Here is a 15,312-nt window from a genome sequence, read left to right as displayed (position 1 = left end):
AGTAATTCTACTACTACTACTACTATTGTAAAGTACCTGCTTTGATAGCTAACAGAGGGGGTGCTATGAACCATAAACTATATGGACGACATGACAGCTCCCCCAAGTGAAGCTAAAGCATCTTGATCACCCCCTAGTGGTTGACATAGGCCATGGACCAAAGCAAACGTGAAATACGTTTTTCTCAAAGATGGTTCCTGTCATTTTAGGTAGCATCACACCGATGTTTGTTGAAGTGTTAATTTTTCCGGCAACTTTTTAATTCGGTTTTTTGATGCTATAAAAACAGGGTGAAACGTAATGATTGACAGCTGAGAGTGGCTCGTGATTGGTCGAGCATGTGTTTCACAACTGAGCAGACTCTTGCTCCAAATATGCAAGTTGGCAGCGTTTGTATCCTGGATATTTCTGCTTCATTTCTGGATGGTGGAAGAAAGTGGAGATGTGTCGTCCATCTTTATATACCATCTATGGTAAGAACATAAAAATCTTTATAAAAATTGCTGAAATTATCCTTTAAAAGTTCTTTACTTAGAGCAGCAATCATTGATTTACATTTAGTTTAAATGCTGAACTGTTTTACATTTAGCCATACTTACTTGGTGGTGTTTAACATTTCTTAAAATCACATCCATTGAGTCACACACCTCTCTTTTTTAAATATATTTATTGCTTCACTATTAAGATTTTTGAATAAATCTAACAATCCAATGTAGTGAATAAAATCCTTTGCTGCTACATAAACATCTACAGTTTTAATAAAGTGCATTCTTCAAAATATTGTAGCACATGACAGAACAAATGTTTCCTCAGATTCTTTTTTACACAAGACTGGTTCTCGCAATAAGATCAAATCTAGATTTCTTAACATTCCCCACACTTCAACAAAATATTTTCAACATTGTACTCAAATAGAAATTATATTCATCTGTTAACTGTCTTTTTAAGGGAACAGCAACAAGGTCCTGACCATTGATTTCCGACAATATGTATAAATGGGTAAAGTCAGGATTTCGTTAAATCACACAATGAGTTGCCTTTTATTCAGGCAAATATTACTCAGTGTGAAGTAGTGTGAATAACCATTCTTCACATAACCTTTACAATCAGCTTAGATCAGCATCTTAGCTCTGGTCTCAATATGCAGCTGATCGATCGGGTTCAAACTAAATTTCATTAAAAGTCTGACAAGCAGTGGAGGTTTGTTCTCATAGTGAATGGGAAATAAAGACGGGTGGCAAATTAAAAGAAAAGGCAACATAAGCTGTTTTCAGACATGACCTGCGGGTAAAATCTGGAGAATTAGGTCCGGACTTTACCCACACTTTGCCTATCACTAATGCACAACGCAGTGGGAGGTTTTCTGCACAGACGCACCTCCTCCAGAGAAAATAAAGAGAATCTGCAGAGTTAAGTGCATGTGTCAAAGCAGCTTTACAGAATCTTAGTCAGGTGTTGGGCCACCACGAGCTCCCAGAACAGCTTCAGTTCACCTCTGCAATGATGCTACAAGTGTCTGGACTCTACCAGATGGATAAACACCACTCGTTCTGTGTTCTGATGGTGGTGGTAGAGAACGCTGTTTAACATGTCGGTTGAAAATCTACCATGGGTGGAGATCGGGTGACTTTGAATGCCAGAGCATATGATTCACATAATTTTCATACTCATCCTCATCATCCCACCATTCACTGACCCCTCGTGACCTTTGGATGGGAGTGTTGTCATCCTGTTCCTCTGCTAATTTTTCCTTTAATTTGTCACTCGTCTGTACGTCCGCGCTGCAGCTGTTCCTCTCTCTCAGCCGTGTCCGCTCTCCTCGCTCTGTGCGTACGAGTTGCTTTCAGATTGGTGGTCCTCCTTCGGCAGGAGGCCCCAACTCCTGAGCAGAGCAAAGCGCTGAGCGGGGGGAGTGGAAAAGTAGTCCCTCTGTTTCTGAGAATAGGTCTGGACGGGAGGGACGATGTCTCTGTAGCTCCAGTCCTGGTGATAAAAATTAGACACAAGATGTAATGACGCACTGATTTGACTTAAGATGCTCAGACACACAGATAAATTACAAACTAAACATGTTGCCAAAACATTTCTCTTAACAAATAAAACTAATTTTAAAGCATGACGGAATAAGCGTTAAATGAACATTGACATAATTAAGATCTACCTAAATGTATTTAAGACTGTAATAGTACAGAAGTATTTTGACATATCCAAGATTTGTAAGGCCTCAAATTCAAATTCTTAAATTTGTTTTACTTTTTAAGAAAAAATTTAAATGTATTACCATCCTTAAAAATTACCAGAATGATAATGAATATATACGCTATTTTCCATTTACCAGTTAACACACAATTTCACTGATATTGTGTGACTGATCATTTACAGTACTTAATTACATGAATATAAATGAATGCTGTGTTAAATGTATTAAATCACAATCAATTCTATTTTCTCTAAATCCAGATTACATTTGCAGAGAAGAAAAAGGGTTTGTGAATCATAATATTTACTCGAACAGAAATGTTTAAAAGATTTTTTAAGACTTGTAACCGTGGGGCTCAAAATGTAAAAAACATGTTTAAAGGTAAATATGATAAACACCACACGCACTTAAGGTTTTTGGTTGGAATATGTTTGGGTTTTTAGCGTAGAAAACTCATACTCATAATAGAGAAGACATAAGTTTTCCTTATTCTCATCTCCCCTCCAGTGCAGTACAGAGTGAACAGAAAACAAATCCTCACAGGACAACGAAACCTTCAACGCACGGGTGGTCTTTTATCTAAAGGTTATCTGTCTGCTGGTCTTTGGAATAAATCCCTGGTGTCTATTTAGAGTACTGCGTGTGCAACAGGTATGATAAGTGGCAGTGCTGAGGTGCTGTACCTGCCAGCGGAGGTTGAAAGCCTCCAGCAGCTGTATCCTTCCCTCTCTGGTGGGCACGCAGTCAGGAGGAGGAGGCTGCACCACCTCGGAGCCCAGCGTCACATCTCCAAACACCAGCAGAGCCCTGATGGCAAACCAGCCCCCGAACCTCGGATGCACGCACACACCAAACATCTTCTGTTGGTAAACAGAGGAAGACGCAGGAAAATCATGTGAGGAGGGATACGCTAAGCCACAAAGTGATGACAGTTATCTATGCAGCAAACAATGAGACTCCACAATAATAAGCGTTACTTTTTCAGCCCAGGGTTGGTCTGTGACGTCAGACTGTTGGTAGTAGAAAGCTGCTCCAGACACGTGAGCTGCAGTCTGCGCCAAGAACTTTGGTTTCCTGCTGGGAAGCAGCTCGTAGTCGAATCTCACATCCAGCGTCTGTCCTGGGAAACACTGCGGGGCAGAGAGAGGGGCGGGAAATGTTCAGGTGTCGCAGGATTAGGTGATCATGTAAATAGTTACAGTTGCAGTTAGAGTCCAATCCATTTATTGGTTTGGAAAATCGGCCGATATGAGCTTTTCACTAACGTATCGTATGGAGGTTTATGTTTGCCGATATGAAATTGAGAAAAAAGATGCATTTTTTGTTTACATTTATAGAACAAAAAACATCTGAAGTCAAGTTTTATATATTTGCTTTTATTTGTGTTTTCTTTGTATTTATAGTTTTTTTATGATGAAGTTTATGGTTAAACTTTAAAATATCATGCCTCATTTACATTTCATTGTCATATGGTTTTGAAACAACATCTTAGGAATCATTGCCAAATGTTTTAAATATACAAATCTGCCAATAAAGCAGTACAATGATATACACCATATGAACAAATAAACCCCAAGAGAATATCTATCTTGTAGGGCTACTTTATTGGTTTGATGGATTTTTACATCATTGTACATTAGGTTGATATTTTTATGGCTGTGTTAAACGTTTTAGCCCAAACCAGAAATCTCCATCTGTTTATTTTATCTATATAGCCACATTGAAGAGTGTCTGTCTCCCTCCATAACACTCACCTGTGAGATAGCTGAAGTGACACAGTGTTTGACACACTGGTCTATGGGGTCTGTCACTCCCTGACAGCCCCTCTCCTCCATGAACGGCAGGAAGGCTTGTTCAAACATGGCAGGAGTGCTGAGCACCACCAGAGCCAGGCTGTCATCTGGAGAGGCCAGACGCAGTGAGGCAGGCAGCAACGAGTTATACCAGCCAACCTGGGGACAGAGTGGGAAAGAGTGTCAGAGTGAGAGTTAGAGTGAGAGTGAGTGAGTGAGAGTGTGAGAGAGAGAGAGAGACTAACCCTGACCTTAACCACAATTCACATCTTACCTCCCTACCTTAATCATGGTTACTACCTGTCTTGCCCTTAGCCTATCCTTAGTCTAAACTTTAACTTTAAAACATGTCTTCATATTAAAACTTTATAATTTTCATGATGGGGACTTGCTTTGTTGTCCCCAAAAGGAAGAGAAGTCCCCATAATGTGACTGTGTTCTCAGATGAAGGACCCTCTCGTTCACACACACACACACTCACTCACACACTCTCTCTCTCTCTCTCTCTCTCTCTCTCTCACACTTAAATCTAATCCGTTGTAGGCTCATACCATATAAATAAACAACGTGGGTAGACGGAACATAAACACTTAATCAGCTGATTAAATACCATTCTTTTATTTTAATATTATGGGATGTACGGAATTTTATTTGCATAACCTAAAACCCCTCTCATCACCAACAGCTACATATATAAAAGAAAATGCTTTATTAATACCTTTAGAGGGTAAACTTCAAATCCCAGTGTAGATAAAGAGTTCTCTAAAAGCCCTGTGACACTCTCCACGTTCTGAGAGGTGGCCGCCATTACTGCATGTGAACACAAAGCGAGGCATTGTGGGTGATGGTGTTCTTTGGCATCTCCAGCGTCAGAAACCAGACCCGGATTCTTTTTTTTTACGGATAAACATGAAACATCACAAAATGAAACTCGTTTTGTACAAATCCATCTGTAGTTCTGTGACGAAGAGCAAAGAGTAGCGTCACCACCTACTACAATACCCAGAATACACCGTTGGCTACGTCATACGCAATCACGTCGCCGTTATGGGCTCCTGGATTTAAAAAAAGTGGGATGGCAGCTCGTTGGGTTTTCTGAGTAGCTCGCTGAGGTTAGTCCAGCTGGTTCCAACATGGTCACATGTGTCTTTACATATTTAACTACAGGTTGTACATTATCATAAAATACAGACATAATTCAGTGTGTTACAGTGTCTGCTACTAGAACTAGCTTAGGTTAGTGGCTATCTTACGTTTGCTAAGCCTCGTTGTATGTTTACTTGTTTAGCTACGTTTTTGTTAGCCAGTCTGTCCTCGGGGTTAAGGGGGTTAATGGAGGTTCCTGCCCTGAATCACCTCTGTATCTGCTCCTGGAGACTGTATACAGCTGTTCCCCAGAGGGACTAATTCATAAGACGTATTCAATCAGCCTGCACACATGCTAACACCCTGATGCGATCTAACTCCCCATAAAGTGTGTGAGATCTCAGCTCGCTGGTTGCCTCACCAACCAGCCACTAGACAACACCCGTCTAAAGTTACTGCTGGTGTTTGGTGTATCACCTCCCACCACAGGCCGCTCAACACGGTCTGACACGTCGCTGTTGCACTGTGGATCAAAACTGAACGACTGACGCTGAATGAAATGTGTGTTTGATAACTTCAGTTTATGTGTTTCCCCCTTTCTTTGTTTAGACAGACATGAACTGGGACACTCAGCTGAGCTCTATCCTGTCAGTGGCAGATGGCAGCGTAGCAAAGATGAGGGTGAGTGCTTCTCATGATCTGGTGTTGCAGGAAATTACAGTAATCATATGTTTGAAGAGTGTGCACAGAGTGATTTTCCTTTTACAACAGTGACATTCATATGTAACACACAGGAGCCTGTGGTGCTGTAGTCAGCTGTACATTGTTGTTATTGCAGCTGTCTGTAGATGGCAGGATTGCTCCACATTTAACAGGGGGACTGTTGAGAGTTTGGGAAAGTACAACACTTTGAATCTGAAACATGTTTTTGTCCCCAGGAGAGACTGACGTCACCAGGGAAATTCTCCAAAGCAGAAAGTGGGTGAACTGTTTCACATCAGTGAATCTGACTTTGTCTGTAATAATAAAAAGAACCCACTTGTTACTCATAGTCAGAATGAGGTAGACAATAGAATAAAAAGGCAATAGAATAAAAAATAAATATGCAATAAAAAATACACAGACTTTGTACATAGTATACACCTTTCACCACAGAAATATTGTTTGTAGAGAAAAGTATTTGAGTAAAGTGCAGTGGCACAAGATGATTGCACATAGTTTTAAACTATTTGTGCATTAGTAAACCGATATTAAAATACCGTATAAATATATGTGCTTTTATCGACTGTTCAATTATTATATATAGGTAGTTATGGTTTGCAAAATGAATATAAAATGCTATGGAACATAGAAAAATTTCTATTTCACTTTTCTTAACAATGTTACAAAGTGCTTAAGAACAAGAAGCAAAACCAAAAATATTAAAAACCAGACATTGTAGTTGACTAATAGGACATTGGCCACATTAGAGATAAAGCAGTAAAAATAAAACAAATAAAAACAGTATAAATAAATGCAAATCAAACATTCCCTAAAGCTTTGAAAAAGACAAAGGCTTTAAGACGAGATTTAAAATACGCTAAAGAGAGTTTAAAATGGCTTTAATAGCAAAAGCTCGATCTGCCTGTGTCCCACTCTGAGACCTGGGAGGGACCAGCAGGGCTCCATCTGCAGATCTCAGCAGCCAGGAGGGCACACACCACCTAGATAATGCTGAAATGTACTCTGGGCCTAGGCCGTGTGTAATGAAATTTTAAAATCAATTTGAAAGCTAACAGGTGATATGCTTGTGCTTCTTTGTTCCGGTAATTTTGAGTGTAAGCATTTTGGACCAACTGGAGACAGTGTAGGGAGCCCTGACTGATACCCGAGTAAAGTGCATTGCAATGATCGAGACGAGAATAGATAAAAGCATGAATAGCACATTAGTCAGGATTCACAATATATTATAGATTGAGGTAGGGACAGTGGTTTAGACTCATTTGATTTGATTTGAACCCTTTGTGGAAAACCTGTTGCATATTCCTCTTCCTCTCCAGATTTGTTTCCTGTGAGGGAGTGGATACGTGATTCAGATTTGGACCCTCCCGCTCCTCCCCCCCGAGCCCCACTTCCCCGACAGCCATCCCCCTCTCTCAGTTCCGGTGTGCAATGGGCAGATGTTGCTGCTCTCCAGTCTCAACTGCAGATGCAGAGCCAGGTGTGTGCTTATTTGTTCGCTCAAGCATGTGTGCAACCATTTGTCTGATCAAGCCGAATGTGCAAGATAAAGTAGCTGCTGCATTTATGTGATGTATTTTGGTGCGTTGGCTCTGACAGAGTTCCACATGTCTGTTTCTAATGTCTTTGCAAGGCGATTGACTCTCTCACCAAGAAACTCCATGACATGGAAAAGGAGCGACAGTCACAACAACGTCACATCCAGACACTACAAGGTAACTGCTGCACCATGGCTGCATTTGCCTCCTTTTTACTGAGTCATGTTATCCTCAAACAAACACAGCAACACCTGACTCCTGTTATCGTCGAGTAGAAGAAAGGAGCTGGAGCTCTTATCCAGTTCATCGCTGTTTAACCTAGTCACACCCAAACGAAGTAGACAGGTCACGCATGATAAATCATAACCACACGATTATTGACATGTGTGATTCCAAAATGTATTAAATTATTAAATTCAGAGAATTAGTTGAAAAACAGTTTGGTCAAATCCATTTTAATTTAGTACAGGTTCATTTACAGTTCTTTGATTTTAAGTCTCTGACCTAGTAAATGTCATTCATGACTGCTCATTTTTAATATTGTCCCTCTTTATCTTAAAGTGATCCAAAACACTGTTGAATTTAATTATATTAGAGTTTAAATGAATTGTAGTCCATCACATACATTTTTATCCGCTCTAACTATACCATTCCGCTCCAATCACTCCTCCTCCTTCTTGGTTAGCTCCGTTCTGTAAGTTGGCTTTAAACTGCATGCAACCTCTAGTTTGAAGCCTTTTATTCCTCTTACAGTATACATATACAATAACTGAATTGATTAGTTTAATCACAGTAAACAAACAAAACTGTCATGAAAAGAACTTGCAGGTTATTCCAGTCTTTGCTTAACATTATATGCATATTGAGTTGCATAGTGCATTTCATCTGTTTTAATGTTGCAGATGGTCATGGTTTGTGGGATAAAACCAAAATACTTCAAATTTTCTATTGCATTAAATACATTTAATTCTATTTCTGCTATGATTGTTTGACTTAGATTGTCATCAGGTAGAAAAGAGTGAAACCTCCCAGGATCCTCACTTCAATAGGAAGAATAATAATTCTTGATTACCACAGTGAGTTTTACCCATACAAGAAATTTGACCCCTGTGAACACACAAACAGACACTTGGAGCAGTGAGCACATACACTTGAGAGGTTGGGTGCCTTGCAGATAGACATTTCAGCTGTAGATGATGAATGAGGGGACAATGCTGTTAATACACCACCCATCCATAAAAGAGGATTCACAGGAAGATATGGTCTCAGTTTTGGGAACCATCAGCACTTACAGCACTTGGAAGAGATGAGTGCTTGCAGGTTTATCAGCCTATTTATTTGTCTGACTTATTTATGTTATGCTAAGATGTCATATTTTTTACTTTCTAATGGGGTTTGCATTGTTCCTCATTGTACATCGTGTAGAAAGTGCCTGCCAGATGAATAAATTAAGCTGTAAATATGCTAGAATTATATATTTATCTATAAAAAGCTGCCTCATCACTGTTTCTCACTAGACTTTCCCACCAGAGCTCGCTCTTCTGTGCCTTCTCGGCTCACTACCCGAACCTCTACTGTGTGAAACTGCAAAATACCTGCATCAAGAGAGGATCATTAATAATTAGAACTTTTAATAAATTACTAGGATTTGCCCACAAGGTAACTACAGGAGGGGAAAAAAACTCTTACTCAAAGAAAACTCTCTTCTTTTCTAGAGGAGGTTCACAGCTTGCGTGAGGACCTGAGGGAGAGTGAAAGAGAGAGGGACAAACCACTGAGGGGACAAAGTCCAGGAGCAGAGAGAATGATGGAGCAGTGGAGGAGAGAGGTGGGACGTGAGCTGAGCAGTCTGCGGGGACACATCACCAGAGCCACGTCGCTAGGCAACTTAGAGGAGAGGTGCGTTGGGGTTGTGGGGCGTAACTGCAGACTATGAAACTCGTGATTGATATGAAAACATTTACACTTCGCTATTGCGAAGACGCTTGAGTGACATTTTCATTTTTTGGGAAGACAGGTATGAAAGAGAGGAAATGACACATCAGTTTTGTCATCATTTCTCTTTTTCTCTCCCCTCAGTTTCAACTCAAAGATTCGCCGAGAGGAGTTGGAACACTTGCGGAGGGAGGTGGACCAGCTGAAAACACGGTTAAGTGAGTCACACAAGGGCAAACACATATACATCATGTCCTCGCATTGATTCTGCGGGACTCCACATGTCCTGAGCTCTGTGCTGGCCTGTCAAGCAAAAGACAAGTACAGTCTTGCTCACGGTGTCGGCTCTTTCTTCTGCTGTTTGACAGGGCGACAGGAGGAGGATGTGTTCCTCCAGCAGACAGAGGCCAGAGAGACCAGGAGACAGTACGAACGCAGCTGCAAGGTGCACACACAATATAACATGCAGCTTGTGTTTGCTTGTGTGATTTGTGGTTGGTAGTCTTTCAGGTCCTTAACCTTTCACTTGTGTGCTCTTTTCAGACACTGGAGGAGCTAACAGAGAGCTACAGAACTCACAGCACTGATCTGGCAAAAACTGTCTCTCAGTATTCACACACACAGCAAGAGGTCTGCCAGATCAGGTAAATGAGTGAGTGTGTGCACAAATGTGTGTTTCTAGGGTTATGTCTCGTCTTTTTGTGGATTACATGTGTTGCGTTAAACTTGTTCCAACAGAACGGTTGTGTCAGAGCTGAAAGACGAGGTCAGGAGTCTTACCCTTCGAGAACATGAACCAACAACTGTACTGTCTGTGCACACATCAGGCAAGTCTCTGTAACACACGCACACACTGACTCAAGATAATCGATTAATAAATCAATTTAACCACGTTTTCCTGTGTGATTCAGGGGCGTCACCCGTATCTTTCCCCCACGGCCACAGTAGGGGAGTCAGAGTGGAAGAGCCAGACTCTGACTCTGAGGACTTCAGCCCGACCCCGAGCCTGGCTGAGGTCAGCTCAGATGATCTTTCATGGCTGGATGACAAAGACTCGGGTAAGGATGTGGCTCAGGAGGCAGAGCGGGTTGTCCACCAACCAGAAAGTCACTTCCTGGTGTCTGTCCTGGCAGTGTGTGTGGCGTGTGATAGAAAAAGCGCAGCAGATAGTAGCGCTGTATGAATGTGTGAACGTGGTTTGTACTGTAAAGCCCCTTGAGTGGTTTATAAGTCAAGGGAATCTCTATATAAATACAGTTGATTTAGTCCATTTGCTCTGAAATTAAAAGCATGGTTACTTTGTGCAACATCCGTTATCATTTTCACAAGCCGTCTGTCCACCTACACACACACAACAACAGGAACATGTTCTGACGATAGGATCACACACTCCAAGTAGCAGAATAGGTTACATGGTCACCAGATGGGTACACACACTGATGACGCTTTTTACAGGATGAGACATGTAGTCACCCCCCTCTCCTGTTCCTCTCCCACACATCTGGCTCAACCTTTGCTCTGACTCATTCCAGTAGTTCTGACTCACTGTGGAGAGCACCCGTCTGTGTTTACCAGCAGCTTGACATTTTGGGAAATTCACTTATTAGGCTACTTGCTCAGGTTTAGATTAGAAGAAATATGCAGCTCTAACATGTGTTCTGGAGCTTCTGCTAAGTTCCACTGTAACAACACAGTAATAGCGCTACTGGACGCAACTGCTCCCAGTTTGCCTTTTTAGATGTGCTGGGAGGCAGATACAGCCCCTGTTCAGACCTGGTATTAACATCTGTCCTGAGCAATCTGATCACAAGTGTTCAGCACTAAGTTTGTCTGTTCACACCTGGTTTTAAAATCCTGAATGTTTTACCTGTGACGTCTAGTGATCGGATCTCATCATCTCACTCCCCTGCTCTATTTGCAAAAAAATGTTAACACACAAATCAGTGTTGACATTGTGGGGGTGGCTACAAACAAATCCACGTATGGGCACTGAATAGCTTAAAAAATTCAAACCGTAGCTGGTCAGAGGACCTCAGCTGAGTAGACGGTTCTTCATATGTGGCTCAGGAAGCATTTGCGTTCACGCTTCTCACAGCGAAACAATGTGGCCACATGTCCCTAAAACCCCTGAATGTGGTTTGAGTAATTGAATCTCAGGAAGATGATCATGTTTTGGGGTGCATTCAGACTTGTACTTAGAACTGTCCACTTGTGATTGGATCACTCAGGATGGATGTTAATACCACCAAAGGGTCTTAGTTACTTTTGAACAGATCCAGGTGCTGTCTCCCCCTTTTTCAGTCTTTGTGAAAAGCTCAGCTAACCCTCTCCTAAATGTAGCTCTTTTGATCTAATTCTCAGCAAAACAACAAAAAGCTGTAAAACTCTAATTTCCTCCCCACCGTTCTCAGCAAAGACAGTTGTTACTTGCTAAATTTAAACAGTTTGTGTGTATGTGTGTATGTGTGTGTGTGTGTGTGTTTTTGTGTGAGCACATGCACTGCTCACCCCCGAGACTCTCAGAGCAGAACTCTGACGTTCCTGGAAGAGATTACAATCTGTGCTCTAAATGTTTCCCAGAGTGATTTGGGCCCATGTAGCCAGGCTAATTTGACACACACACACACACACACACACACACACACACACACACACACACACACACACACACACACAGACACACAGACACACACGACACACAGACACACACACACACTTGTTATGGGAAAACATTTGAATACCGTCCAACAAAATCCCACATGGTTTTACAGCAAAGAGCTCAGTCCCTCTCACACACACACACACACACACACACACACACACTCTCACTCACTCACTCACATGTATGTTAACTTATTCTCCTCTGCTCTTCACCTCTGCCAGCTCTTCCTCAAAAGCCACATGTACGTCTGAGCGTTCAGTCCAGACGGAGCGATTTTGCTTGTCCAGGATCTGATCTGGAGGACGATGATAATGATGAAGGTGGTGATGAAGAAGATCTCCTTGATTACAATGTGGACCCAGATTTAGCATCTGACCTAAGTCTTAATGACCTCTGACCTGTTCTATAATTTTTTTTATTGATTAATTTGGTTTGATCCGTGTGTTTTTATGTGTGTGAGAGTTTCTGTTGCAAAACCCCAAACTAAAAATAGAAACTGTAATAGACAACCAGCCATATGGTTAATTTCCTGTGTTGTCCCCAGGGAAGAGGAACACAATAAAAGAAAGCCAATAGCAGCAGACTTGGCAACAGTGGCGGATACATAGAACAACATATAATTATGTCGTCCTACTTAGTGTTGCTCTTTCAGACCTGCTTGAGTATGATGCTTGATAATCCGTTGATAACAGTGGGGAAAGTACTTTTTTCATGAGGGGAATTTTCAAAAATGTATAAACAGTTATTTGTGAGAATAACATTAATGTTAGGGACTCAGGAAAAATCGCAATGGATCAAACTTTCTTTTTAAACTTGAAATCTTGAAACTGTTTCATCCAAAGTGGCACCAAACGCAGCATGCTGAAACAAAACACCAAAAGATTTATCAAATGCTAACTCTTTCCCTCTTTTTTTAAATTTAAATATTCATCATCATGCTTTCCACCAGTCTAGTTAGCAGACGACCGTACAAACTGTCTCAAACTTCTCTTATTATAAATTCCAGTAACTGTATGAAGCTGCTTTCAGACATGCACTGAAATGGGGAGATCCTCCGCATTTTCTCCGGTAGGACATTTTTGTGTGAACACAAATGTCCGAGTGAGAGCCTCTGAACTTTCTGCGGACCTTCTACGCCTGGCTCCCTAGTATAAAGTCAGCAGAATCGAATGTGAGAACACAGTAGGGGATCGCTTGCTGGATTTACCACCAGTGAGTGGGGGGGGATGCGACAGATGCAAAAATGTATATCTCTGGGTGAAAAAGTGGTGTCACACTCCTAGGAAGACACAGACGAAGATGTCAAGAGAGTTTGTGGTGATAAGAGCTGATGCCGATGTCTTGTAACCAAAATTACATGATCTCCCCAGCTAAATTAATATGTTTCAACCTCCCTCTTTTTGCTGCACCAACTCCAAGGAGTTTTCATAATTGTGAATGCGTCTAAGCAGCGAATCTCCCACTGTGTTGCTTAAGAAAATCCGGATCCAATTCTCCAGTGATCCTCCGCAGGACATGTCTGAAAACAGCTTTAGTGGTAGAGGGAAGTAGTCAAACATTTCACTAAAGCAAAAACAATTACATAAATAAAAATGTAGTCGAATAAAAGTAAACATTAACTTTTCTTCTTGAGTAAAAGTAAGTAAATACTTCCTTTTAAATATATTTAAAGTATTAAAAGTTAAGGTACTTGCCAAGTGTAAACTGTTCCTGAATGCATTGGCCTGTTCTGAATCCAGTTTACATGTTCCTTCCACCACAGATGCTGCTGCTGCAGAGTCTAATGTTGCCTGCCCGCTCTGATTGGAGCAGTTCCCCTCTCATTACTAATTATTTACAAAATATTTAGAAAACAATGTGAACATGTCACACATTGAATTGTAAAAATGGGTTAGTAGAAAGTACAAATATTTAATGATATTTGCTGTGAAGTAAAAGTGAGAAAGACCTGAAAATAAATCTACCAAAGTACAGATACATAAAAACGTACTTAAGTACAATAATAATTAAGTAAATATACTTTGTTACATCCCCCAATTGAATTGTGTCCACATGTACTGACTGGTTGGATGTAAGGAACAAACGACAGGCAGCTGTTTAAAGAACCAACATCCTCTTGTGAGAGTTACATTCAGAAATCGTCTCCTTTCCCGATGGTGGATGGCAGTGCTTTGTGTCAGTGAAGAAGCAAACACCCTTTGCACCATGTTGTGTGTTGCCGATTATAAATTATGGCTCCTACCAGAGTTAAGGGCAGAAGCATGGTGAATAGCAAGCTAAACCACAAGGTTTTGGTTTTAGGCAGGACGAGACTGAAAATGGTTCTGCTTAGGTTTGTTATGATTACAGATTGTTGGGTTAGGTAAAGGTTTGATGTGGTTAATGTTTGCGACTTTCATGTGTATCCATAACTGCAGTAGGATCCATAAGGAAACCCGTCATCGCTGTGCTTTTGATTTGAGAAGTGACAGCTTACAGTATGCCTGTACTGCCTTAAGTCCTTTAAAAACAACAAATTTAACGTTAATATAATGGCATATAGTTTGTGTTCAGTCGTAATACATGTGTTAAGACTCAGTACCTTTTAGCTTTAAATGTGTGTTAATCGTGTACTATATGCAGTGCAACACTGTTCAGTGTAGCAGAGTAATGGATATTTAATGAGTGTTTCTTCCTGACATAATGCACTCTTAAATGCAGAAGGAAACTGACGACGATTGTAATTCCTGGTAATGCATCTGAAGTGAGAGCCAAGAGGAAACCATTAACATTACAAAGACATACCCACACCACCTCCACTTTGATGTCTTTACATATGCACAACTCAGTTAAGACTGTCAAGAGTCCCTTTATGCTGTCTTGTCTGACAAGAGTCACACTGTCCCGGGCTTGCAGGCGGGTGTCAAGCTGTTAAATAATTCAGCATCCAGACACCCCCCACCGGGAAGCCCAGACCACAGCGAAGAGCCACAGGCGAGCTGATGGACAGGCTGGGCGTGCAACAGGGTGTGCAAGTGGACATGTGACCAGAGACACTTTCCAGCTCATCCAACCAGTCAGATTATCTCTCATCTAGTCAAAAGTAAGCAACAAGAAAAACCTTGTAGAAAACAGTAACTAGCGCAGAGCAGTAATTAAACAAACCTCTCCTAAACAGCTCTTCTTGTTAAAGAGACATTTAATGAAGAAAAGGCTGATCTGTTTGTGAGTGACTGATGAATCTGACTGCACTTTATTACATTTGCCAAGTATTGTGCAGTGGTGCTGCAGTACAGCAATGCACCACCAATATGCCTTCATTGTAAATCTGTAAAAGAAATGTTTTGTGTTTTGTCTCCAACAATAAAAGTCTGTGTAATTTAACGGAGAGGAGCTTGT

At 41.1% G+C, this 15,312-nt stretch overlaps 2 protein-coding genes across 4 annotated transcripts; one reads left to right on the top strand and one right to left on the bottom strand.

Annotated features, from left to right (window-relative positions):
* Positions 1–648: 648 nt before the first annotated feature.
* Positions 649–4,895, bottom strand: mmachc (metabolism of cobalamin associated C). Its single transcript, XM_035176215.2, has 5 exons — positions 4,712–4,895; positions 3,955–4,152; positions 3,178–3,330; positions 2,884–3,060; positions 649–1,983 (listed from the first exon to the last, which is right to left on the bottom strand). Exons 1-5 carry the CDS (start codon positions 4,799–4,801, stop codon positions 1,801–1,803), a joined length of 801 nt encoding a protein of 266 aa, XP_035032106.1. The 5' UTR covers positions 4,802–4,895; the 3' UTR covers positions 649–1,800.
* A 75-nt stretch (positions 4,896–4,970) lies between these two features.
* LOC118120836 (nuclear matrix constituent protein 1) lies at positions 4,971–15,297 on the top strand. 3 transcript variants are annotated; one of them, XM_035176210.2, is made up of 12 exons: positions 4,971–5,105; positions 5,689–5,760; positions 6,018–6,057; positions 7,119–7,279; positions 7,433–7,514; positions 9,053–9,236; positions 9,417–9,490; positions 9,641–9,717; positions 9,816–9,916; positions 10,011–10,099; positions 10,184–10,330; positions 12,156–15,297. In XM_035176210.2, the coding sequence occupies exons 2-12, from the start codon at positions 5,695–5,697 to the stop codon at positions 12,329–12,331; spliced, it is 1,197 nt and encodes a 398-aa protein (XP_035032101.1). In that variant the 5' UTR covers positions 4,971–5,105; positions 5,689–5,694; the 3' UTR covers positions 12,332–15,297. The 3 variants fall into 3 exon arrangements, with proteins under 3 accessions (XP_035032101.1, XP_035032102.1, XP_035032104.1); XM_035176211.2 differs by having other exon boundaries at positions 4,984–5,105; positions 5,693–5,760; XM_035176213.2 differs by lacking the exons at positions 4,971–5,105; positions 5,689–5,760 and having other exon boundaries at positions 9,055–9,236.
* Positions 15,298–15,312: the final 15 nt, after the last annotated feature.

The sequence above is a fragment of the Hippoglossus stenolepis genome, chromosome 14 (assembly GCF_022539355.2).
Source record: "Hippoglossus stenolepis isolate QCI-W04-F060 chromosome 14, HSTE1.2, whole genome shotgun sequence".
NCBI lineage: Eukaryota > Metazoa > Chordata > Actinopteri > Pleuronectiformes > Pleuronectidae > Hippoglossus > Hippoglossus stenolepis.
Note: the sequence above shows the minus strand (reverse complement) of the source record. Positions and strands in the feature narration are given on the sequence as shown.